Source organism: Engystomops pustulosus, chromosome 4 (assembly GCF_040894005.1).
Source record: "Engystomops pustulosus chromosome 4, aEngPut4.maternal, whole genome shotgun sequence".
NCBI classification, from domain to species: domain Eukaryota; kingdom Metazoa; phylum Chordata; class Amphibia; order Anura; family Leptodactylidae; genus Engystomops; species Engystomops pustulosus.
In genome coordinates, this window is record NC_092414.1 from 62,094,773 (window position 1) to 62,122,245 (window position 27,473).

At 43.1% G+C, this 27,473-nt stretch overlaps 1 protein-coding gene across 1 annotated transcript in view; it reads right to left on the reverse strand.

Moving 5' to 3' along the window:
* Window positions 1-5,165: 5,165 nt before the first annotated feature.
* The window catches only part of LOC140126520 (uncharacterized), a 51,699-nt gene continuing 29,391 nt past the window's right edge, over window positions 5,166-27,473 (reverse strand). Inside the window, exons 6-9 of the mRNA XM_072146060.1 lie at window positions 12,335-12,406; window positions 9,885-9,950; window positions 8,594-8,755; window positions 5,166-5,274 (exon numbers count right to left, since the gene is read on the reverse strand). Coding sequence (XP_072002161.1) covers window positions 8,606-8,755; window positions 9,885-9,950; window positions 12,335-12,406 — 288 coding nt within the window. The 3' untranslated portion in view covers window positions 5,166-5,274; window positions 8,594-8,605. The remainder of the gene's footprint in view (window positions 5,275-8,593; window positions 8,756-9,884; window positions 9,951-12,334; window positions 12,407-27,473) is intronic.

Here is a 27,473-nt window from a genome sequence, read left to right on the forward strand (position 1 = left end):
CTATTCCTGTATTCCGGTACCTGTCCGCTCCACCATCTAGCAGCTGCCAGAAGTAAGTGTAGCCCAGTGAAAACAGGGGTATCATCATCTCTAGATCCCTGCCTCACAAACACAGCTAAACTGTGCACATACACCTGTGTATCACACTACTACACAGCAACTATAGAGTTAACTAAACAAAGCTGCTGTAGTGACATCACCCAATATTGTTACATTTTGCAGAGACCAGTGCAGACCCACCTAGTGTCTGAGTTGTTGTAGTGCAGAGCAGGTCCTGTGTCTGGGTGGCAGTGCAAGAATCTGCAGCAAGAAGCACCTCAGCAAAGCTGGGAAGAGATTGCACATTAGTTGCATATTAGAAAGAGCTGGAAGCACAAGATATTCCTGTACAGCACAGAGAGAATGAATATATGTAACTGCAGAAGCTACAGAGGATCCAGAGACATGTGCAGAGGGAGGACACTGGAGCACAGAGACACCTCAGCCTCCACACATCAGGTACTGAAGTCACTGCCCCGGCCCCTAGAACTTGTCTTGGATTATTATTACTGTGATTGCTGACTGAAGTGTTCATACTGCTGAGAATAAACAGTTCAAAGAGACTGTGGAACATGTGCTTATCAATCTATGCCTTATATCCCCTAAACTACACACCCTCAGAATCCTAAAAGAACTCGCCCCTGCTAGCCCATTTTGTAGGGTCGCTCAGGACCGTCAGTTAGGTTCCTGATAATGGGTTTGCCCTTATCATGGTGGTTTATCTGCTTTAGGCAGGGACGTCGCAGGGTGAGTTCGCCATCACTTACCTAGTCTGAAAACTAGTGCCAAGCCTGGTTGTGGTTGTGCGGTTTGCTGGACAGGTGCTGACTAGAGATGAGCGAGCACTAAAATGCTCGGGTGCTCGTTATTCGATACGAGCTTTTCCCGATGCTCGGGTGCTCGTATCGAATAACGAACCCCATTAAAGTCAATGGGAGACTCGAGCATTTTTTTAGTAAAAGAGAACATTAAAAGAACAGTGCATAATAAAATATCCCAGATGTTTACTGATGTTTTACTTGTAAGAAAAAATTGAAATAACACTATTCTTCACTTTCCAGGTGTTCGCGCGTGTCTCCCGCTAAGTTAGGAGATGTTCAGAACATCTGGAATGTGAAGAATAGTGTTCTTTCAATGTGTTCTGCACTTAAATGGTCCTGTATTCACAGTTTTTAATGTTTTAATTCTATTCTTCACTTTGCAGATGTTAGCGCGTGTCTTCCGATAATGTCGGAGATGTGCGCGCACATCAGCAATGTGAAGAATAGTGTATTTAAATGTGTTCTGCACTTAAATGTTCGTGTTTTCACTGTTTTTAATGTTTTAATTCTATTCTTCACATTGCAGGTGTGCGCGCGTGTCTCCCGATAGGTTCGGAGATACGCACGCACAGCTGCAAAGTGAAGAATAGAATTAAAACATTAAAAACAGTGAAAACACGAACATTTAAGTGCATTGAAAGAACATCTCCTAACTTAGCGGGAGACACGCGCGAACACCTGCAAAGTGAAGAATAGTGTCATTTCAATGTGTTCTTACAAGCAAAACATCAGTAAACATCTGGGCTATTTTATTATGTAATAAAAATACTGTTCTTCACTTAATTTAATGCTCGATCTCGAACCGGCGAGATACTCGTCCGAGTAACGAGCCGGTCCGAGTATGCTAATACTCGACCGAGCAGTATACTCGGACGAGTATACTCGCTCATCTCTAGTGCTGACAAACACGTTGTCCTCGGTTGGAGGTGTCTCCTTTGGATCTATGGGTGTCACCCTACTGTGAGGAAAACTCCTCCTCATCCTTCTTCTTCTGCTCCTTCACTGGTTCAGCAACCATCCTACAAGCCATTTGTGGACTAGCCTGACACCTGTTCCTTCTTTTCTTCCTCCTGAAACCCCCATTACATCCTCTGTCCTGACCAGAAGACTTTTAAGCAGCTGAAGGATTGGGGTAATAGCACTGATGATCAGCACTGACCATATTGGTGGCATATTGGAAGCAGTGCAGAACTGAACAAATGTTCCCAAGGCAGCCCAGTCTTTGGTGGTGAAGTGTTGCTGCTAAAAACTCACCTGGCATTACAAATTGCTTGCCACTGGGCACACACCATTTCCAGCATATGCAATGTGGAATTCCACCTAGTTAGTACATCACATGTGAGGCAGTGGGTGTGCAAGCCAGATTTCTCTTCAGTGCAAATATACAAGCAAGCAGCAACCACAAACATGGGTCAGTGTATTTGGGCATAAAACTTTTCTCCACCCGGATCAGCAAATACACAAGGCATAAGAGGTCCATCATAGTAGTAAAAAAACGGAAATCCAGCACTCCTCTAGATCATAATGTCCCACATACGGAGCCGGCATCGGACCCACCTTGTTTGGAAAGGTAACGTAGCAAATAAAAGTAATCCAATGGTCCAGCCAGGTTCCAAGGTGTATACAAATTTTATTCAAAGATATCAAAAAACATCCACAGTGTAGATTCCCTCCACCAACGCGTTTCCGACGGCTTAACCGTCCTTAGTCATGGTCTTAGTCAGACCATGACTAAGGACGGTTAAGCCGTCGGAAACGCGTTGGTGGAGGGAATCTACACTGTGGATGTTTTTTGATATCTTTGAATAAAATTTGTATACACCTTGGAACCTGGCTGGACCATTGGATTACTTTTATAGGAGGTCCATCAACCTGGTTCAGTCCAAAGCTGCTACAAGGTTCAAGCCATTGTCACACACTTCCTTCCTGGGCTTGCGGTTCAATGGCAATAACCAAAGATCTGTCTGTGTCTGCTGCTGGATCTCAGTCCACAGTTCCCAGCTTGTGTTCTTTCACCCAGACAAATGAGTTTTACCACCATGGTGCAGTATGGATTCGCTAAAACTGGTGGTGCAGCTTCTCTGACTGGATGAAGAAGCAGGAGAGGAGGAAGCCGCATAGGAGGAGGATGCAACTGGAAGCAAGGTGTGATGTCCAGCAATCCCTGGTGGATGTAGAATGTAAGTAAAAGTTCTTGTCACAGGACCAGATGATATTTACCCAGTTGGCAGTTAAGAAGATGTAGCATCCCTGCTCTTTCTTACACGGCCATGTGTTGTTTTACCTCTGGACTAATGACATTGAACAGCACATACCTGATTTTGTCCACAGCCAGTCGGTGCAGGGTGGGGATGGCCTGCCAGGAAAAGTAGTGTGAAAAACTGTAGATGGCCACAGCCTTCAGATCTTTAAATCAGTCCGTCTCCACCTGCCTAGTTAAAAGCATTTCAAAGCACAGCAATTGGGAAAAGTTCTTATTTGGGACCAGACCTTGTGAGTGCGTTTGCCCAAACTTCCTATTTCTATCCATTATTTGTAGGATTGAAAGCTGAAAAGATGGTGTGGACAGGCATAGCAATAGTGAAAATAGTCTTTGGCCAATCTTTATGGACAGGTGGCACAGGATGTAAATGACATATGTTATGCACTCTAGTAGAAAAAATACCACCCTGCATAAGCTTAACCAGCTATACTTGGAACCTGGTTGGAACCAAAGGTCTCAAATTTGGACTCATCAGACCAAAGCACAGATTTCAACTGGTTTATTGTCAATTTCTTGTGTTCTTTAGCCCAAACAAGTCTCTTGTGCTTGTTGCCTGTCCTTAACATTGGTTTCCTAGCAGCTATCTTACCATGAAGGCTGCTGCACACCTCTTCTCTTACCAGTTGTTGTAAAGATGTGTCTGCTGCTACAACTCTGTGTGGTATTGACCTGGTTTCTAATCTGAGCCACTGTTAACCTGCGATTTCTGAGGCTGGTGACTCGGACAAACTTATATGCAGCAGAGGTGACTCTTGGTCTTTCTTTCTTGGGGCAGTCCTCATGGGATGTATCAAGAGAGGAATAGATTCTCATGATAAAGACATAGTTCTGCCCTTATACAAATCCCTGGTCAGACCACACATGGAATATTGTGGACAGTTTTGGGCACCAGTATATAAAAAGGATATAGTAGAGCTGGAACGGGTGCAGAGGAGAGCAACCAGGATTATTAGGGGAATGGGGGGACTAGAATACAATGACAGATTACAAAATTTGGGACTATTCAGTTTAGAAAAAAGACGACTGAGGGGAGACCTCATTACAATGTACAAATGCCTGAACGGACAGTACAAGGATCTCTCCAAAGATCTTTTTATACCTCGGCCTGTGACCAGGACAAGGGGGCATCCTCTACGCCTAGAGGAGAGGCGATTCTACCATCACCATAGACAAAGGTTCTTTACTGTAAGAGCAGTGAGACTGTGGAACTCTCTGCCGCATGAGGTTGTTATGGCGGACTCTATGTACATGTTCAAGAGAGGCCTGGATGCCTTTCTGGAGAGAAAAAATATCACGGGTTATGGGGATAAAACATTTATTTAATTCTTGAAGGTTGGACTTGATGGACTTGCGTCTCCTTCCAGCCTTATATACTATGATACTATGATACTATGTAAGCCAGTTTCTTCATAGCGCTTGATGGTTTTTACAACTGCACTTGGGGACACTTTCAAAGTTTTCCCAATTTTTCTGACTGACTAACCTTTAGCTGCATTTCTTTACTTTTTTCAAGCCATACTACAAATTCTAACAGTAAATTTAGTAGGACTATCAGCTGTGTATCCACCTGTCTTCTGCACAACACAACTGATGGTCCCAACCCCATTTATAAGGTAAGAAATCCCACTTACTAAACCTGACAGGGCGCACCTGTGATGTGAAAACTTTTTCAGGTGACTACCTCTTGAAGCTCATCAAGAGAATGCCAAGAGTGTACAAAGCAGTAATCAAAGCAAAAGGTGTCTACTTTGAAGAAGCTAGAATTTAAGACATATTTTCAGTTCTTTCAAATTTTTTTTGTTAAGTATTTAATTCCACATGTGTTAACTCATAGTTTTGATGCCTTCAGTGTTGATCTACATTTTTTATAGTTATGAAAATACAGAAAACTCTCTGAAAGAGAAGGTGTGTCCAAAATTTTGGTCTATACTGTATATTTGTGTAGTGTAATTTATGTTGATGTATATTTTGACCCTAAGTTCATCTCATCCAATTGTGTCCAATAAATAAACAACATTTTGAATGTTCAGAAAGCAGTTTATTGCAAAAGAAGCAGTCACAATCACAATGAAAAATGCTAAGACTGAAAAGCTCTTGGGAAAAATTCTTATGCTTATGACATGCGTTATATGTCATATCACTGTTAAGTACCTGTAAAACAAATGAGAAGCCAAGGTAAGTGGGTCAATTATGCAAGATATTACATCTATCTATCTATGTGTGTACCGTATATTCCGGCGTATAAAACAACTTTTGAAGACAGAAAAATCTTCTGTCTTCTCTGGGGTCGTCTTTTACGCCGGTAATCCCGACCGCCCGCCGTGTATTCACGGCGGCGGTCGGGTCCCGGTGCATGAAGAGGGCTTACGGGCTGAGCCCTCTCCATAGCAGCATATTGCAGCAAAGGCTTACGGGTAACACCCGCGATCGGTGCTAGCACCGATCGCGGGTGTTTTCACAGCGATGGCTGCCGGCAGCCTCAAAAAGCTGCCGGCAGCCTCAAAAAGACATCGGGGCGCATACTCACCCTCCGTTGGCCCCGATGTCTGCGCGGCTCGTCTTCAGTCTTCTGCGCCGTCTTCTTTCTTCTGCTGGGCGCCGCCATGTTTTTCCCAGCAGCGGCGCGTCATACTAGGCGCCTGCCGGGGAAGATCAATGGCGGCACCCAGCAGAAGAAAGAAGACGAGCCGCGCAGACATCGGGGGAGCAGCGCAGCACATCGGGGCCACCGGAGGGGCTGGGGGGCAGTGCTGTATACTACTGGGGGCTGTGCTGTATACTACTGGGGCCTGTGCTGCATACTACTGGGGGCTGTGCTGTATACTACTGGGGGCTGTGCTGTATACTACTGGGGGCTGTGCTGTATACTACTGGGGGCTGTGCTGTAATGGTAATGTTGTTGTTGTATGCCTTATGTTTATGAGCGACAGTTTTCCTGCTATATACCTGCATGTCATAAGAATTTAAATTAAAAAAAGGACCATGTTAAATTCAAATCTGTTTTTTTTTTAAATTTTTACCGGTGTTTTGTATGCGTTGGAAAAGGGGTAGTCTTATACGGCGAATATATCTTAAACTCTATATTTTAAACAGGAAAGTAGGGGGGTCGTCTTATACACCAGGTCGTCTTATACGCCGGAATATACGGTATATTTATTCCTTCTAGGTAACTCCAATAACATGCTTTCAGTAAAGAGATCTAACAAAGAAGCAGTCAAGTGCTTTTAATCTTCATGATTGGGCTTTCAGAATGTGCCTCTCCTTAGCTGTCAAACTTTTTGTTGCTCAGACAGAGACAGCTTATTCTTGTTGTATCACGATAGACATTGGTGGCATATGGTTAGGAACATGAAAAGTGTCATCCCAATTTATTTCAAGTCAGCTCTGCCCAGCTTCCTGAGGGCCATATAGAGTTTAATGACTTATTCAGAGATACATGACGTATTGCAACTACTTTTATGGCATTTTTATTTTACAATCTGCACCTAATAATGGAGCCACTATCCGAGTCCTTCATGAACAAAATGCTAAAGGACCCTTATAAACTATATACAACTACAAAAGAAGGTTAAGATTTATTATTAGAGTTGAAGGATGAAAATAGTAAGTAGCAAGTACAATACAACACACCACACACAGAAGTGTGATCAAAGTACTTCAGTTTCTATACATCTTTCTGCACTATTACTCTTGACATCTCAATAAAATTTGATATTCAGTGAGTTTTTAAAAAATGCAAAATCTAAGAATGTTGGAACTATTTACTCCAAATAAAGTTTGTAAAATAGCACAAAGATCCCCTTAATAGGTTCTACAAGATGCATTTTCTGTGTAATAATGACATTCATTTCCTTCTGCATTTTGGTTTCATTTCAACGGCTCATCCGAAAAAATTCTTCAATAGTAGATATGTTCTCATTGTCAAGGAGAGAATTTGATAAAATGGATAATTGTATGATAAACAGCGCTTAATGGGGTATTCTAGTTTTAAATGCAAAGCTACTTTAGTGCAAATTTTAAAATAATTAAAATGAATGCACCCGACCCCTATGTCCTAGTGCTAGTGGCCCATATCAGCTCATGTAGCACTCATTTGAGTACTGTCAGAATATGTGTCTTTTCAGGTAGGTTACTGCCTCAGCCAATAACTGGCTTCAGTAGTAACAAAAGATGTGTGATGTGACAACAGTCTGGTGGAGGTAAGAGGCAGATAAGTTTACATTTGTTTTGAAATAAAACTGCTTTAATGTTAAGCAGGAGCATTTGGTTTTCTGCAGTAACATTGTTACAAAGTACAGAGTGGAGTTTGAAAACTAGCCACCACCATTTACATATCTACATAATTATGGAATTTCTAATTTTTTGGTTCTGGTCACGATTTTAACTGTTATATCCATTAAAAGAAATTCTTAGCCAAACTACCGTATTTGAATTTTTTGGGATCATTGTTTTCTTTTGGAAATAACTTGCCATACTACAATACTATAAGTAATTGACGTTTAGAAAAAAAAAATATGAAGAAAAGTATACCGTATACACTCAAGCGTAAGCCGACGAGTATTAGCAGAGACCCCTAATTTTAACACAAAAAACTGGAAAAACATATTGACTCAAGTATAAAGCGAGGGTGGGAAATGCATTGGTCACAGCCACCCCAGTATATAGCCTGCCAGCTCCTGTAGTATATAGCCTGCCAGCCCCTGCTCCCCCAGTATATAGCCTGCAGCCCCTGCTCCCACAGTACATAACCTGCAGCCCCTGCCCCCCACCCCACCCCAGTATAATGCCTGCAGACACTGCCCTCAATATAATACCTGATGGAAAAAAACAAAAAGTGTACTCACCTTCTGACGCCCTCCCAGCAGGTCCCCTTCTATCCAACTTTAATCCGGGATTGGGTCCATGTCCCCGCACTGTCCGTCGCAGGCACCATGACGTCAGCCTCTCGCTGACATCATAGTGTGTTCCAATGCCGGCGCACACACGAGAATGTCAGCATGTGGCTGACGTCCTGATGCCTGCGATGGTCTGCACAGGGACATGGACCTGTTGCTAGAGCATTGATCGATAGAAGAGGATCGTCGGAAGGTGGGTAAATTGTTTTTCTTCACTCGAGTATAAGTCGTGTTAGGGTTTTTCAGCACGTTTTTTGTGCTGAAAAACTTGGCTTATACTCGAGTATATAAGGTAATTGATCTGAGGAAGGAAGAACTTGATGACCCTGAGTCTTTAATATTCTGAAAAATTAAGAATGAATTGTATGGTTTTCTGGGGACAGTCATTTTCTAAAATGGGAACTAGATAATATAGCTTGTGAAGTTCCAACTAACTTGGAAGAGAACAATGGTTAATGCTGCAAATTATAATAGAAGATTGTGCATACTACAGTTAACATGTTAAATAATCATATAATCTGTAATATATATTCCTTTGCATAAACTGTAGTTATGATAATATTTAATTTTATTACCTTTGTTTAGCCTTAGTCTCCGAGAATACTACCTAAGAGGCCTGGAACAGCAGGGAAAAAGCCAAGCACAGTTCCAAGAAATGTACCAGTCAAGCCATTAATAACAGCTCCAAGAGTATCATGAAGGACGGACACAATGGAAAGCACTCCATTCGGTGAGCCCTGGGGAAAATATAGATTTATATAGTTTAGCAGAAAAGATTTGTGATGAAAGATGCAATAAGTCTTGTGCTGATGATTACTGATGAATATGCAAATGTAACAATTTTCTCTCTAGCAAAGTATATATTCCTTTTTCTGCCACTATAGGACTCTAAAATTCACTCATATTTGTTACTAAACTGCATCATGGGGACCGGCAGGTGGGTGAGTTACAGCAGCAAAGTCAACAACCAATTAATGAGGAAAATGTTTAAAATAATACGTTTGTTCAATTAAAGGTTTTTATACAATTGATCAAACTCATTTGAATTTCACTTAGGAAAATGTAGGAGAAACTTAAATGTTGAAATCATATAATCTAAACCCTTGAACTCTGCCTCACGTTGCCAGAATTTTATAATTTGGCTAATTTTATGCTGTCATAAAAACATAGAAAGAAACGCTACGTATAGTACAATTTTCACGTACATACCCTGTTTCCCCTAAAATAAGACATCCCCCGAAAATAAGACCTAGTACAATTTTGTTCAGGCTCAGAAATATAAGGCCTCCCCTGAAAATAAGATCTAGCGGCAGCCATTGCAGCAGCTCCCCGCACGCCATACACGGCATGTTTTAGATGCTGCAGAAGGATGTGACATGGGGGAAGAAATCATGGAAGTAAATCACTGGCTGTTGTGCTGCAGATGTGATACCAGCAGCTGCAAGGATAAGAAGGGGTCATTTATGGAAACTGATTTTACTAAACATGAGAGATTGGGGCCAATGATTCTAATGGAAATGGAGTCACAAGAAATAAAGCATGAAATTCAGAGTTTGGAAAGTCATAAGATTGTTAGAGAAGTAAATTTTTTGTTCAACGATAAATGTAAATTCTTGTTCATGGAAAAATAAGACATCCCCTGAAAATAAGACCTAGTGCCTCTTTAGGAGCAAAAAGTAATATAAGACACTGTCTTATTTTCGGGGAAACAGGGTAGTACAATTTTCAGGATTTCTACTTTCTGCTGGGTGGGATTGACCACCTCATATTCCATTAAATGTAGAATTGTGCACTGTATAGACTGTTTCCATCGACTTATACAAAGCAAACAGATGATATCCATTTTTATAAAACTACAGAACTTACCGAAAGTTCATTTAGTCTCAAAAATTCAGTTTTCAGTACAATTCCAGCTTTGGCCACAACTCCTTCCTGCATATAATGAAAAATGCAAATATTGAGTGTATGTATTAATTGAGTGTTATTACCATGTCATTATATTCCTTTATGCCAATGTTTCTAAAGGTACTTTACAGACAAAACTGATTTAGGTGCAGTTTTGGCAACACCACTCTTAAATAGTATTAAGTTATTGAGAAATCTGATGCAAGTAATAGTAGACAGTGTGTGTGTGTGTGTGTGTGTGGGGGGGGTGTTACCAGTGTTTCTACCCCCGTTTCTGGTGTAGAAGCACTGAAATAATCACAATTTATTGTGCACTGCAAAAAATGGTGATAATTTTTGTAACTATGCCACCTGACGAATACATAGAGAGGCTTATCTGCAGTGATGGGGGGCATGGCCCTTAACATACACCCGCACATGAGCAGCGGAGTATCATAAATTCCCCTCCAAAATACTATGGATAAATATTATCCAATGAGCCTTTGTTAACATACACTCACCGGCCACTTTATTAGGTACACCTGTCCAACTGCTCGTTAACACTTAATTTCTAATCAGCTAATCACATGGCGGCAACTCAGTGCATTTAGGCATGTAGACATGGTCAAGACAATCTCCTGCAGTTCAAACCGAGCATCAGTATGGGGAAGAAAGGTGATTTGAGTGCCTTTGAACGTGGCATGGTTGTTGGTGCCAGAAGGGCTGGTCTGAGTATTTCAGAAACTGCTGATCTACTGGGATTTTCACGCACAACCATCTCTAGGGTTTACAGAGAATGGTCCGAAAAAGAAAAAACATCCAGTGAGCGGCAGTTCTGTGGGCGGAAATGCCTTGTTGATGCCAGAGGTCAGAGGAGAATGGGCAGACTGGTTCGAGCTGATAGAAAGGCAACAGTGACTCAAATCGCAACCAGTTACAACCAAGGTAGGCAGAAGAGCATCTCTGAACGCACAGTACGTCGAACTTTGAGGAAGATGGGCTACAGCAGCAGAAGACCACACCGGGTGCCACTCCTTTCAGCTAAGAACAGGAAACTGAGGCTACAATTTGCACAAGCTCATCGAAATTGGACAGTAGAAGATTGGAAAAACGTTGCCTGGTCTGATGAGTCTCGATTTCTGCTGCGACATTCGGATGGTAGGGTCAGAATTTGGCATCAACAACATGAAAGCATGGATCCATCCTGCCTTGTATCAACAGTTTAGGCTGGTGGTGGTGGTGTCATGGTGTGGGGAATATTTTCTTGCCACTCTTTGGGCCCCTTGGTACCAATTGAGCATCGTTGCAACGCCACAGCCTACCTGAGTATTGTTGCTGACCATGTCCATCCCTTTATGACCACAATGTACCCAACATCTGATGGCTACTTTCAGCAGGATAATGCGCCATGTCATAAAGCTGGTTTCTTGAACATGACAAGGAGTTCACTGTACTCAAATGGCCTCCACAGTCACCAGATCTCAATCCAATAGAGCATCTTTGGGATGTGGTGGAACGGGAGATTCGCATCATGGATGTGCAGCCGACAAATCTGCGGCAACTGTGTGATGCCATCATGTCAATATGGACCAAAATCTCTGAGGAATGCTTCCAGTACCTTGTTGAATCTATGCCATGAAGAATTGAGGCAGTTCTGAAGGCAAAAGGGGGTCCAACCCGTTACTAGTATGGTGTGCCTAATAAAGTGGCCGTTGAGTGTATCATTTGTGTAGCACATTGGATAGTTATGAGGAGGGGCATAACTACAGCAGTAGTAGGGGCCCCATCATCCAACCTGACACAAAAAAATGGAGAATGTGCACCATTACATACATATACAGCATGTGATCTGTGTGTATCTGTGATGTGTATATGTAGTATGTGTATATGGTGTATGGTGTGTATAGACAGTATGTTTATATATATGCAATATGTCTATATATGGCACTGTGTGTGTATATGTGATGTTTATATGATCTATACGTGTAGGTATGTTTATGTATATATGTATATAAATGAGTATGTATAAGTATGTGTAATATGTATATTTTTAAGCAGGAAGGGGGCTCCATTCAGAAGTCTGCTATGGGGTGCTGTATCTCCTAGTTACGCCCCTCTTAATGGGTTAAATTGCTGACTATATGTTGATAGATATATATATCCTTATATAGGTATTGTATTACCTCACTGAAGTATAAAGCATGCATTTGTAAGTTTGGGTCTCGTAATTTTTGTCCATATACAGGTAGTCCCCAGGTTAGGTAAAGTACTGTAAAATACCAGCACCAATTACCACCAGAGGTCTGAGGGCAGAGTTGTACATCTGTAACTAGTAGTTATCTGTAAGGTGTCAGGGACTGCATTTTTCAATTCAATGTTCTCATTCTTAGATCCTTGTATGTCTTGGAATGAACTATACATAAGTAGCTTACCATCAAGCCCAGAACACTTTTCAGGAGGGCTTCAATATTTAAAGCATCAGGAATGTCGTCCAGATTGTTAAGCTGAAATGTAAAGGTTTATTTGTTATTTCCTAACTTTTGCAGTCAGTTTTAAAGGGAACCCGTCACCAGGTATAAAAATACGTTGACCTATTAAACAACTCTAGAGGCCTCCTAGGAGAGCACATAATATATAGTAATACATAACAGCAGCCAATCTGGAAAGACAGAGCTGCAGATGGAATACAGCATCAGTAAGGGTGTCTCAGCCTCCCTGTAGGCGGTGTACAGTAGATACCAGCTCTTCTCTCATGGAAGGAAGCTGAGCATCAGCCAAGTATGAGACTATGGCAGGGAAAAGGAAGTCATTGAATAAAATATTTGGTTATTATTTTCTTTGTCAATACAAGTAGTAGACCTGTAGGTCATGTGTGTCTACACAAATAATCGATAAATCTGTAAACCTGGTATCCACATTAACATAATTGTTTGCTCTACAATTACTTGAGACACTTTTCAAGCACTTAAGGCAAAATAAGAAAAACAACAAATTTGAAAAGGCCTAAAGAGCTATTAAACTATGTTTAATAGTAAAAATAATGTACTGCTATTTCAAAATATTTAAAAAATAAATACATTTTTCTATGCTGCACAACCACACTGTCATTGTGTTTAACTGATTTCCCCTTGTTTTCAATATAGACTGTGATAAAATACACTTTGTATCAGTGATCACTGATGCATCAACTCAATTTAACCTTTTATTTTCTTACAAAAGTATTGTAGCAATATTAAACCCTACAAAAAAAGATAGTAGATTAAATTTTACAATTCACCATATGCACCACAAATGGTACTGTGAAAACAAAAAAAAAACCTTTAAGATGATTACATTTAGGAAAAACATTAAGCTTAATGATTAGAGAAAAAGGATACAAAAGCGCTACCTGGTGTAATAAATTCAAAAATCAATTATATGAAGAGTGGTGTTTAAATTGCGCTCACCTTAGCGCGTTGTGCAATCAGGCACAACACTGTGGAAATCGCACATCGGATGCAGCCTAGTCCTTGCCGGTTGGGAAACCCCGGGTAGAATGTATATATGAACCGAAAGGTAGAAAGGATTCCGTCCTTAGGGTAGTAGGAATAAAGGACTATACTCCCGGCGCTTCTCCGATCCAAAAATGGTAGTTTTTATTATAACATATAAAATCAAAAGTTAAAAATGGAAATAAAATATCAGACAACTAGTTTCATATTATTGATTTTTGAATTTATTACACCAGGTAGCGCTTTTGTATCCCTTTTCTCTAGCAATTAGCTTTTAGACGACCTCGGGATTGAGGGCTTCGTCTACCTGTGGACCCGAATTCCTGGAATCACAGACTTTAGCTGCACCTGGTTATTACCTACACACAGAAACATGAACTATTTTCAGGATCGTCTTACAAATAGACTTAATCTGATACAACAGTTATCCACCAATAATAGGACTTTGGTTCCGGAACCAGCCACAGAATACGGAACCTTTAATGAAGAAGAGACTCAATCTATGCTAAAGTTGTTCCATAATTTTGAGGCTTGTCTTAACCCTTTCACGACCCGTGACGTAATAGCACGTCACGGGTCGGCCGCGGGTGCATGGAGAGGGCTCACGCGCTGAGCCCTCTCCATAGCCGGTAAGTCTTTGCTGCATATTGCAGCAAAGGCTTACCGGTAACACCCGCGATCGGTGCTAGCACCGATCGCGGGTGTTTTCACCTCGATCGCTGCCGGCAATGCTGCCGGCGGCTTCAAAAGGATGGCGGCGCGTGGGCGCCGCCATCTTTTCGAGGATCGCCGCTCCCCGTGACGTCATCGGGGAGCGGCGATCCGTCGCCATGGTAACCTCGGGTCTTCGGCTTCTTCGGGTTAACCCATGCATTACAATGTGCTATCAGCACATTGTAATGTATGAGTAGTAATATCCCCATATACTGCCATACTGTAGTATGGCAGTATATGATAGGATCGTGCAGACCCCCTAGGGTTAAAGTACCCTAGGGAGTCTGAAAAGTACTAAAAATAAAAATAAAAAAAAGTTAAAAAAAAAAAAATTATAATAAAAAACCCTAAAAACTCAAATCACCCCCCTTTCCCTAGAACTGATATAAATATAAATAAACAGTAAAAATCATAAACACATTAGGTATCGCCGCGTCCGAAAATGCCCGATCTATCAAAATATGATAACGGATTTACACTGCGTTTAATCCCGTAACGGAAAATCGTGCCCAAAGTCGAAAATGGCACTTTTTTTGTCATTTAAAAAAATTAAAAAATTCTATAAAAAGTGATCACAAGGTCGAACAGTCCTAAAATTGATAACATTGTAAACTTCATCAAAATCCGCAAAAAACGACACCACCCACAGCTCAGTACACCAAAGTATAAAAAAGTTATTAGCGCCAGAAGATGGCAAAATCCCCCAAAAAATTTTTGTACAGGAGGTTTTAATTTTTTTAAATGTATGAAAACATTATAAAACCTATACAAATTTGGTATCCCCGTAATCGTACCGACCCAAAGAATAAAGTAGACATGTCATTTGGGGCGCACAGTGAAATCCGTAAGATCCAAGCCCACAAGAAGGCGGCACAAATGCGTTTTTTTACCAATTTCACTGCATTTGGAATTTTTTTCCCGCTTCCTAGTACACGGCATGGAATATTCAATACCATCTCTATGAGGTGCAATTTGTTACGCAGAAAATAAGCCGTCACACAGCTCTGTACATGGAAAAATAAAAAAGTTATGGATTTTTGATCATGGGGAGTAAAAAATGAAAATGAAAAAACAAAAAAGGGCCAGGTCCTGAAAGGGTTAAAGAGGAATTACAACATTCTGTGGACATTATTTTCTTAGAGATATATGTACAGGAAGGTCTTGCCCCTTGTGGGCTAAGACCCAGTTTTTTATCCACTTTTCCAGAGGATCGGGATTTCTCACAATGTTGGGAAAACCTGTTAAATAAATTTTCAGAAAACATCATTCTCTTAATTAAAGACAAAAGAAGCGCTATCTGCCATGATGCAGTCAAAAGAATCCGCACATTATCAGACCAATTAGAGTGCTTTAAGGCACATAGAGATTTTTTTTTAAATTAATAGAAATATAAGCGATAGACTCCGGAAAATGGAAAATGAGCTGATATATAAGAAGGTTAATAAATAGAGATGAGCGAGCACTAAAATGCTCGGGTACTCGTTATTCGAGACGAACTTTTCCCGATGCTCGAGTGCTCGTTTCGAGTAACGAGCCCCATTGAAGTCAATGGGAGACTCGAGCATTTTTCAAAGGGACCAAGGCTCTGCACAGGGAAGCTTGGCCAAACACCTAGGAACCTCAGAAAAGGATGGAAACACCACGGAAATGGACAGGAAACAGCAGGGGCAGCATGCATGGATGCCTCTGAGGCTGCTTAATCGCACCATTATGCCAAAATTATGGGCAACAGCATGGCCATGACAGAGTGACAGAATGAAGCTAGATAGCATCTAAAACATCCAATAATTGACCCTGACACTATAGGGGACGGCATGCAGAGGCAGCGGCAGCAGCGGCAGGCTAGAGAGTGTCATGGCGACATATCCTAAATGGACTCAGGCTTCAAACCAATGGGTGGCAGAGAGGAACCAAAGGAGGTGAGCAAGAAGCGCTCAAATAATATCGGTATATGATAAAAGTTTGCCAGTATATTTTGTGGATTACACAGCAGGGTGGCGACAAAGTTAACATGGAAGCCATGAAAACAATCCAAAATTCTGCCTGACACAGCTCGTTTGATAAGGGGACGATGTATGGAGGCAGTGAAGTAGTAGTAGATTAAAGGTGCTGCAGTTAAAACTATGTTAGTTGGATCTTGGCATGGAGCTGGCGCTCCGCTGCCAGGCGAGCTTTCGCCAATCCAAGCCCCTGTCTCTAGGCTACTCCCCAAACAGCACTTCTAAGAACCTTTTGTATAAGATCAAGTGTAGTAGCGTTCTTATAAGTTTGGGATATGGCGGGTGAGGGGAATGTAAACATCTGCGCAAGAAGCGCTGAAATAATATCCGTAAATGAAAAAAGTTTTCCAGTATATTTTGTGGCTTACACAGCACGGTGGCGACAAAGTTAACAAGTTTGATGTGGAATGCCCTGTAATAGCTCTTGGGCGGTGTGCCTTTTATCACCTAGGCTCAGCAGTTTGAGCACCGCCTGCTGTCGCTTAGCGACGGCACTGCTGCTGTGCCTAGAGCTACCGACTGATGGCGCCATGCCCACGGATGGTAATTCGGAGGAGGAGGAGGAGGCATAGTAGGCCTGAAACACCTGGACCGAGGTAGGCCCCACAATCCTCTGCGTCGGCAGTATATGACCAGCCCCAGGGTCAGACTCGGTCCCAGCCTGCACCAAGTTAAGTGTAGTAGCGTTCTTATAAGTTTGGAATATGGCGGGTGAGGGGAATGTAAACAGATGCGCAAGAAGCGCTGAAATAATATCCGTAAATGGTAAAAGTTTGCCAGTATATTTTGAGGATTACACAGCAGGGTGGCGACAAAGTTAACAAGTTTGTTGTGGAAGCCATGAAAACAACCCAAAATTCTGCCTGACACAGCACGTTTGATAAGGCGGCCATGTATGGAGGCAGTGAACTAGTAGTAGATTAAAGGTGCTGCAGTTAAAACTATGTTAGTTGGTTCTTGGCATGGAGCTGGCGCTCCGCTGCCAGGCGAGCTTTCGCCAATCCAAGCCCCTGTCTCTAGGCTACTCCCCAAACAGCACTTCTAAGAACCTTTTGTATAAGATCAAGTGTAGTAGCGTTCTTATAAGTTTAGGATATGGCGGGTGAGGGGAATGTAAACAGATGCGCAAGAAGCGCTGAAATAATATCCGTAAATGGTAAAAGTTTGTCAGTGTATTTTGTGGATAACACAGCAGGGTGGCGACAAAGTTAACAACTTTGATGTGGAATCCATGAAAACAACCCAAATTTCGGCCTGACACACCTCGTTTGATAAAGGGACGATGTATGGAGGCAGCTATATGGACGACTTTTGGAGGTAGCAATGGAGACAACGTGTGGAGGCTGCTATGGAGACAATTCAATTTGGATAGTGCCTGTATGTGGCAGTCCAAAAAAGTTTTCAAACCAGAGGAGCAGGTAGGTGGCCCTCCAGAAAAATGGAATAGATTGAGTGCCTGTATGTGGCAGTCCAAAAAAGTTTTCAAACCAGAGGAGCAGGTAGGTGGCCCTCCAGAAAAATTGAATAGATTGAGTGCCTGTATGTGGCAGTCCAAAAAAGTTTTCAAACCAGAGGAGCAGGTAGGTGGCCCTCCAGAAAAATGGAATAGATTGAGTGCCTGTATGTGGCAGTCCAAAAAAGTTTTCAAACCAGAGGAGCAGGTAGGTGGCCCTCCAGAAAAATTGAATAGATTGAGTGCCTGTATGTGGCACTCCCAAAAATTGTTTAAAACAGAGGACCGGGTCGGTGGCCCTCCATAAAAATTAAATGCATAAAGTACTATAGCTAGAGCCAGTGGGCCCTGTCAAAAAATAGCCAGTTTCCTCTGCTTTACTGTACAAAGAGGAGGAGAAGGAGGAAAATGAGGAGGAGGAGGAGTGGATAAATTATTCAGGTTGAGCTTCCTTCACCTGGTGGAGATTGGAAATTAGGAGAAATCCAGGCTTTATTCATCTTGATAAGCGTCAGCCTGTCAGCGCTGTCAGTCGACAGGCGTGTACGCTTATCGGTGATGATGCCACCAGCTGCACTGAAAACCCGCTCGGACAAGACGCTAGCGGCAGGGCAGGCAAGAACCTCCAAGGCGTACAGCGCCAGTTCGTGCCACATGTCCAGCTTTGAAACCCAGTAGTTGTAGGGAGCTGTGTGATCATTTAGGACGATGGTATGGTCAGCTACGTACTCCCTCACCATCTTTCTGTAAAGATCAGCCCTACTCTGCCGAGACTGGGGACAGGTGACAGTGTCTTGCTGGGGTGACATAAAGCTGGCAAAAGCCTTGTAAAGCGTACCCTTGCCAGTGCTGGACAAGCTGCCTGCTCGCCTACTCTCCCTCGCTACTTGTCCCGCAGAACTACGCACTCTGCCGCTAGCGCTGTCAGAAGGGAAATACTGTTTCAGCTTGTGCACCAGGGCCTGCTGGTATTCATGCATTCTCACACTCCTTTCCTCTCCAGGGATGAGAGTGGAAAGATTTTGCTTGTACCGTGGGTCCAGGAGAGTGAACACCCAGTAATCGGTGCTGGAATAAATTCTTTGAACGCGAGGGTCACGGGATAGGCAGCCTAGCATGAAATCTGCCATATGCGCCAGAGTACCAACGCGTAAGAATTCACTCCCCTCACTGGCCTGACTGTCCATTTCCTCCTTCTCCAACTCCTCCAACTCCTCTTCTTCTGCCCATACACGCTCAACAGTGAAGTACTCAACAATGGTCCCCTCTTGTGTCTCGCCAACATTCTCCTCCTCTTCCTCCTCATCCACCTCCACCTCCTCCGATATGCGCTGAGAAACAGACCTAAGGGTGCTTTGGCTATCAACAAGGGAATCTTCTTCCCCCGTCTCTTGTGAGGAGCGCAAAGCTTCCGACTTCATGCTGACCAGAGAGTTTTTCTACAGGCCAAGCAGCGGGATGGTGAGGCTGATGATGGCGGCATCGCCACTGACCATCTGTGTTGACTCCTCAAAGTTACTCAGCACCTGACAGATATCAGACATCCACGTCCACTCCTCATTGTAGACTTGAGGAAGCTGACTGACCTGACTACCAGCTCTGGTGGAAGTTGACATCTGGCAGTCTACAATCGCTCGGCGCTGCTGGTAAACTCTGGATAACATGGTCAGTGTTGAATTCCACCTCGTGGGCACGTCGCATAACAGTCGGTGAGCGGGCAGTTGGAGGCGGCGCTGCGCTGCCCTGAGAGTGGCAGCATCTGTGCTGGACTTCCTGAAATGCGCACAGATGCGGCGCACCTTCGTGAGCAAATCAGACAGATTGGGGTATGTCTTGAGGAAACGCTGAACTATCAGATTTAACACATGGGCCAGGCATGGCACATGTGTCAGTCTGCCGAGTTGCAGAGCCGCCACCAGGTTACGGCCGTTGTCACACACAACCATGCTTGGCTTCAGGTTCAGCGGTGCCAGCCACAGATCAGTCTGCGCCGTGATGCCCTGTAATAGTTCTTGGGCGGTATGCCTTTTATCGCCTAGGCTCAGCAGTTTGAGCACCGCCTGCTGTCGCTTAGCGACGGCACTGCTGCTGTGCCTAGAGCTACCGACTGATGGCGCCATGCCCACGGATGGTCATTCGGAGGAGGAGGTGGAGGAGGGGTGGGAGGAGGAGGAGGCATAGTAGGCCTGAAACACCTGGACCGAGGTAGGCCCCGCAATCCTCGGCGTCGGCAGTATATGACCAGCCGCAGGGTCAGACTCGGTCCCAGCCTCCACCAAGTTAACCCAATGTGCCGTCAGCGATATATAGTGGCCCTGCCCGGCAGCATTCGTCCACGTGTCCGTGGTCAGGTGGACCTTGTCAGAAACGGCGTTGGTCAGGGCACGGATTATGTTGTCTGACACGTGCTGGTGCAGGGCTGGGACGGCACATCGGGAAAAGTAGTGGCGGCTGGGGACCGAATACCGAGGGGCGGCCGCCGCCATGAGGCTGCGAAAGGCCTCGGTCTCTACTAGCCTATAGGGCAGCATCTCCAGGCTTAGCAATCTGGAGATGTGCACATTAAGGGCTTGGGCGTGCGGGTGGGTTGCACTATATTTGCGTTTCCGCTCAAGCGTCTGGGGTATGGAGAGCTGAACGCTGGTGGATGCTGTGGAGGATCGTGGAGGCGACGATGGGGTTTTTGTGGCAGGGTCCTGGGCAGGGGGCTGACTATCAGCTGACACAGGGGAAGGAGCAGTGGTGTGCACGGCCGGAGGTGAACGCGCTTGTTGCCACTGAGTGGGGTGTTTAGCATTCATATGCCTGCGCATACTGGTGGTAGTTAAGCTATTAGTGGTGGAACCCCTGCTGATCCTGGTTTGGCAAATGTGGAACACCACAGTCCGTCGGTCATCCGGTGTTTCCTTAAAGAACCTCCAGACTTCTGAAAATCTAGACCTCGCCGCAGGAGCCCTCGCCACGGGAGCTTCACTAGTTGACACATTTGGCGCTGATGCACCAGCTCTGGCCCTGCCTCTCCGTCTGGCCCCACCACTGCCTCTTCCAACCTGTTCTGGTCGAGGACTCTCCTCCGTCTCAGAAGCACTGTGTTCACCCGGCCTCTCAACCCAGCTTGGGTCTGTCACCTCATCATCCTCCGATCCCTCAGTCTGCTCCCCCCTCGGACTTCCTGCCCTGACAACAACTTCCCCACTGTCTGACAACCGTGTCTCCTCATCGTCGGACACCTCTTTACACACTTCTTCCAGTACGTCAACAAGGTCATCATCACCCACAGACTGCGACTGGTGGAAAACCTGGGCATCGGAAAATTGCTCATCAGCAACCGGACAAGTGGTTTGTGACTGTGGGAAGGGTCCAGAAAACAGTTCCTCAGAGTATGCCGGTTCAAATGGCAAATTTTGCTGGGAGGGGGCAGACTGGGGGGGAGGAGGCTGAGGTGCAGGAGCTGGAGGAGTGCCGATTTCGGTGACATGGGTGGACTGCGTGGAAGACTGACTGGTGGACAAATTGGTGGACACCTTTTTTTTGTGTTTTTTTTTTTTGTGTGTTTTTTAGTTTTTAAAACCAAACGATGCTATCCTATTGCTATGGCTATTTTCTAGCCAAGTATGAAAGCACACTGCTATGCCAGATGAGATGACGCTGAGTTATTAAAAAAATAAACGTAAAATAAAAAAGGAAATGGCAGACTGTGCCTAATTGAAATCCAACCCCGGGCCCTAATAAATTTTCCCACTTCGGTCTTTGCGATGGATATGTGCGTCACTAAGCGCAAAACACAGTGGTCGCAAGTCTCACTCCAAATTGCTCACAATTTGCTAGTAGATACACTGCAGCAACTACAGCCACCAGCAGGTCAACCAGAAATCAAATATATATAACGCTACTGTAGGCGTAAGTAAGCCGTTTGGATTCTCCTATGGCTATTTTCTAGCCAAGTATTAAAGCACACTACTATGCCAGATGAGATGACACTGAGTTATGAAAAAAATAAACGTAAAATAAAAAAGGAAATGGCAGACTGTGCCTAATTGAAATACAACCCCGGGCCCTAATAAATTTTCCCACTTCGGTCTTTGCGATGGATATGTGCGTCACTAAGCGCAAAACACAGTGGTCGCAAGTCTCACTCCAAATTGCTCACAATTTGCTAGTAGATGCACTGCAGCAACTACAGCCACCAGCAGATCAACCAGAAATCAAATATATATAACGCTACTGTAGGCGTAAGTAAGCCGTTTGGATTCTCCTATGGCTATTTTCTAGCCAAGTATTAAAGAACACTACTATGCCAGATGAGATGACGCTGAGTTATGAAAAAAATAAACGTAAAATTAAAAAGGAAATGGCAGACTGTGCCTAATTGAAATACAACCCCGGGCCCTAATAAATTTTCCCACTTCGGTCTTTGCGATGGATATGTGCGTCACTAAGCGCAAAACACAGTGGTCGCAAGTCTCACTCCAAATTGCTCACAATTTGCTAGTAGATGCACTGCAGCAACTACAGCCACCAGCAGATCAACCAGAAATCAAATATATATAACGCTACTGTAGGCGTAAGTAAGCCGTTTGGATTCTCCTATGGCTATTTTCTAGCCAAGTATTAAAGCACACTACTATGCAAGATGAGATGACACTGAGTTATTAAAAAAATAAACGTAAAATAAAAAGAAACTGGCAGACTGTGCCTAATTGAAATCAAACCCCTAATAAATTTTCCCACTTTGGTGTTTGAGGTGGATATGTGTGTCACTAAGAGCTAAACACAACGGTAGCAAGTCCCCCTGCTAATTCCTCACAATATGGTACTAGCTGCACTACTAGTGCCAGCAAGCCCAGCCACAAGCAAATAAAAAAAAAAAAGTATAACGTTATTGTAGCCCTAAGAAGGGCTGTTGGGTTGTTGTAGAATCACTCCTGCCTAACAGTAAGCTAATAGAACACCCTAACGCTTTCCCTGACCAGCAGCAGCTCTCTCCCTAGCGGCATCCAGACAGAGAATGATCTGAGCAGCGCGGGCAGCGGCTAGTCTATCCCAGGGTCACCTGATCTGGCCAGCCAACCACTGCTATCGACGTGTAAGGGTACCACGTCATGCTGGGTGGAGTGCAGAGTCTCCTGGCTTGTGATTGGCTCTGTTTCTGGCCGCCAAAAAGCAAAACGGCGGGAGCTGCCATTTTCTCGAGCGGGCGAAATACTCGTCCGAGCAACGAGCAGTTACGAGTACGCTAATGCTCGATCGAGCATCAAGCTCGGACGAGTATGTTCATTCATCTCTATTAATAAACTTAATCGAGATAGAGGTGACAAACAGACCCCTGAATATAGGATATGGCATAGAAATAACAAAAATAGGAATAATCGTACGGACACTTTTCCTAATACACACACAGCTAATTTAGACAACAACACTAGATCATATACTAAGGAGCATACCCCAAATATAAAGAATAGAGAGACATTACCATCCAACAAACCTTTGAGACCTCAGCCATCATTCCAATCACAAAAATCCACCTGCAATAAGATATAATAGGACCCACCAGAAGAATATAAGGACTCCCTCATTTCCAGCTGCCACCATACAGACTCTAGAGAATATCCCTATACACAAAAATAGATATGAGGCCCTGGAAGAGGTCATCACAGTAGAACGTGAAAATTTGAATATAGACGATGCATCCAATGAGACATCTACTACACCCGTAAGAGGTCCGGCCCCAATCCATTTGACATCTTCTAAACAAAAATCCCCCACGAGAAAAGAGAGAGATCAATTGTTTACCGACACAGTGCGTCAACTTAAACGAGATATCCATAGCCTATCTGACCCTAAGTCTCCTGCCAATACCTCACATAAAATAAGGGAAAGCCTCAACACCTTGGGTTCCCTAGTGAAAAAACCACCACCTTCAAATCCCCCACTCCATATGGATTTACAAAACGATATCTCTAATATTAGTGTATATTCATGTACACATAGTCCTACAAACAAGAACATCAGTCCCCCAGTTATGCCATGTCTGATCCCCCTGCATACTAGTACGCAACCAGAAACAACTACATCTATAAGAACTAGAAATATTGAATCGTTTTTTCAGCCTCTCCACCAACAAAAGAAAAGAAAAAAACTAAACGGGGGACACGAGGAGGACGAAACAAGATAAAAAGGAAACAAAAATCCGAACATACTAGTTCGGTAAAAAATTTTAATCTAACTGATTATACTCTAACCCCTGATGAGATATCATTGTTATCAAAAGGATTGTCCTTTTGCCCCAATCAACCCCCCAATGACTTTGAACTTTTTTTAGATATAAACATGTTCATTAGAAAATTAACTCTTAAACGTCACTTTGCCTTGATAGACAAACAAAAGAGTCGTAATTCCACTATGGGGAATACTAATTCGATAACTAATAGTTGTAAGTCCCCTAGTGAAAATCCTTCGAAGGTTAGAAATAAATCTAAATTTTATCCTGTACATAATCAAGGTCACCATATAAAATTTTTTTTCGATACGATACAAGAGGATTTCAAATCGCTTACTGTGGGCATACACAGAAGCTATACCTCATCAAACCCCAACGCTAATATGAAAAACAAAAATCTCACTAAAGGAGAAACCTTGGCCCTTAAAAAATTGGCAGCAAATAGGGATATTGTGTTCCGTTCGGCTGATAAAGGCGGAGGGCTTGTAATTCTAACCCACGCCTACTACGAACAGGAATCTTGCCACATTCTGTCAGATCTTAACTATTATAAGAAAATCAGCACAAACCCCCTTCCGACACTAAAAAAGAAAATAAAAGCAATATTGGATGCTGCATTACTTTCACATACCATTACAAAAGAGGAATATAAATTTTTATTTGTTCCTTTTCCGTCTATGTCCCATTTTTATTTTTTGCCTAAAATGCATAAAAACACTGAGACACCGCCAGGACGTCCCATTATAGCTAGTATGGGCTCCGCTACGTGCAATATTTCCCATTTCGTGGATATATATCTTCAACCATATGTTATCAAACTAGGGAGTTACCTGAAAGACTCTGACCAGTTGATTGGGGAACTCCGTAATTTAGACCTTCCGGCATCCTTTTCATTTCTTACATTAGATGTCACATCTCTATATTCTAATATAAAACATGAAATAGGCGTAAAATGCATTGAATCATACCTAAATGACGATGCATCTCTCTTTGATAGTTTTAAATCCCTACTACTAGAGCTCTTATCACTGGTACTAGAGAACATTTTTTTTTTCCTATAATTCCATCCTGTTTCATCAGACCTGTGGAACGGCGATGGGCACGAAACTAGCACCAGCCTATGCAAATTTGTTTATGGGGGTATTCGAGAACAGATATATATTGTGTGATCACCCATACAGACAATATATACATTTTTACCGTCGATATATAGAAGACCTCATCCTCATTTGGACTGGGTCCCCTGAAGAAGCCATAGCCTTTTCGGAATATCTCTGTACAAATGACTGGGGGATATCTTTCTCCGCTGAACATCAAAATGATACCATCACATTTTTAGATCTCAATCTCTATATCAAAGATCAATCTATTTATACATCCACTTTTTTAAAAAAAAGTGGATACAAATAGCTATCTTAATTATGATAGCCTACATTTTAGTAAGTGGAAAAAGAATATACCGTTTAGCCAGTACAAGAGAGTTAGAAAAAATTGTACGGACCCACAGGTTTTAAAACAACAGTCTAAAATTTTAAAGGAATGGTTTCTAGAAAAAGGGTACCCTAAATATATTTTAAATCAAGCGTATAAAAAGACCAGTATTCTAACACAAGAGGACTGTCTTACAAAAAACAGATCAGAATCTGAACAGAAGGTAACACAAATTAACGATCATTCTCTTAATTTTGTGACTCGCTATAATGATAAATTTAGGGAAATCACAGAAATTTTAAATAAGCACTGGCCCATTTTACAAAAAGACAAAATTCTCAAGGCTATTCTTCCACCTAGGCCCAAAATTACTTATCGACGGGCCTCGACTCTCAAAAATATTCTGGCTCCCAGCCAAATAAAACAACATAAGACATTGGGAAGCATGAATATTAAAGTGTCAGGGAAGGACTTCCCAATGATTAAGAAGTGCAGCCACAAGCTGTGTCTATGATGTTCTGTTATAAAGAATGAAGCCATTACCTTTAAATCGAATGTCACACAGCAGTCATACCCGATAAAAACGACTATGACCTGCAAGTCGAGCTATGTGATTTATTTGGCAGAATGCCCATGTGGCGTCCAGTATATAGGGAGGACCACGCAAGAATTACATGATCGGGTCACCGGACATAGAAATAACATCAAAAAAGGCTTCCTTAAGCATGGTCTTTCTAAACATTTTTTGTTTAAACATCAAAAAAACGAAAATGTACTTAGTATTATGCCTATAGACCATGTTCCAGAAAGTGTTAATAATAGATACCAGACCCTATGTCGTAGGGAGGTATATTGGATTTTTAAGTTGCAGACTCTTAATTCTGACGGCATGAATGAAGTCTCAGAAACCATTATTTAATCCTTTTATCTCAATTCATGTTTAATTTTTATGCTTACCTTTAGTCTGGATTTCCTGCGAGCTTGTTTCCGTGACGCTCGGCTCCGTTGTGTGTCGGTTATACACTGATAATATCGCGCATCCAAATATTAGTTAAAGAAAGTAGACGTCGATCATGGGACTAGTCATGTGATCGAGAGACGTCACGTGATGTGATCATGTGATTGAGAGACAACATGTGATCATGATCACGTGATCGAGATCGTGTCATGTGATCTAGAGATGTCACTTCCACCCTGATGTATTCCACCAACATTCCAAACACCTCTCTCGGGACTTACGTCCTACGAATTAACTAGTTTTTGGAACAAAGAAATATAGACATGTTCTAGTTTTATCAGCAATTAGGGGGTAGTACTATGGAGGGTTAAATTATTAAAATATAGCTTTTATTAGTCAATCATAAAAAACCACCTATTAGGTGGATACAAATAAATATGTCAACAGGGGTAACAATGGGCACTCATCACCCGATACCCATGCGGAAGTGTATGTATGTGATAACACAGAGAGCTTAAACACAAATCAATGTAGAATACTTTAACTCAATAGATGATAATCTCCTACCATGATTCCAGTGTCTCCCAGCTCGACGGGTAGGTAGTGGGGGCAACTTTGAGCTGTCCTGTCCCTAAGGCCACCCCTTTAACTCCTGCCCTGACAAGGACAGTCCACATCTGTCCTTATCACTAAAGGTGTATGCCCGCTGTCAGCGTCACTTATCCCTGACGCGTTTCGTCATTAGACTCCTCAGAGGGATAGGAACCAATATCGCCTTCCACCCTTTGCGGTTAGGCGTGCGTGGAGCATATCAAGTTCGATGAAAGCATGTTATCCAACAGTGCTTAGGGAGATTACTGCACCTCTCCTGTCCTGGTGGTGGACCCGGAGAGTATGTGTGCAGGTTGGCGGTGATGAGCGCCACAATACAGGCACTTCCGCCTCATAAAGACCAGAAGCCCCGCCTCCGCAACCTGTGATTGGGCACACCTCCATCCCTCCTTAACTGCTATAGGTCAAACCTTTGTCCGTCATCTGCGCGCGGCGGACCGCGTTGAGAGCATCTTCTCAGACGGACCTGAGTGAGAACTATTGCTTCATAACAGAACGGAAAGGCGGAGGAGAGTGCGCATGCGCAGAATCTGATGGGGGAGGTCTATGGGTCGCGTCTCCTAGAGACGCTGATGCGTCCAGCCCCCGTGCTGGACGTGAATGTACTCAGAGTGGTATGCCAGAATCTTACGGAGGAAACCAGATCAACTACGATGTGGATATCGGACTAAACTTAGTGCATAACACCTAAA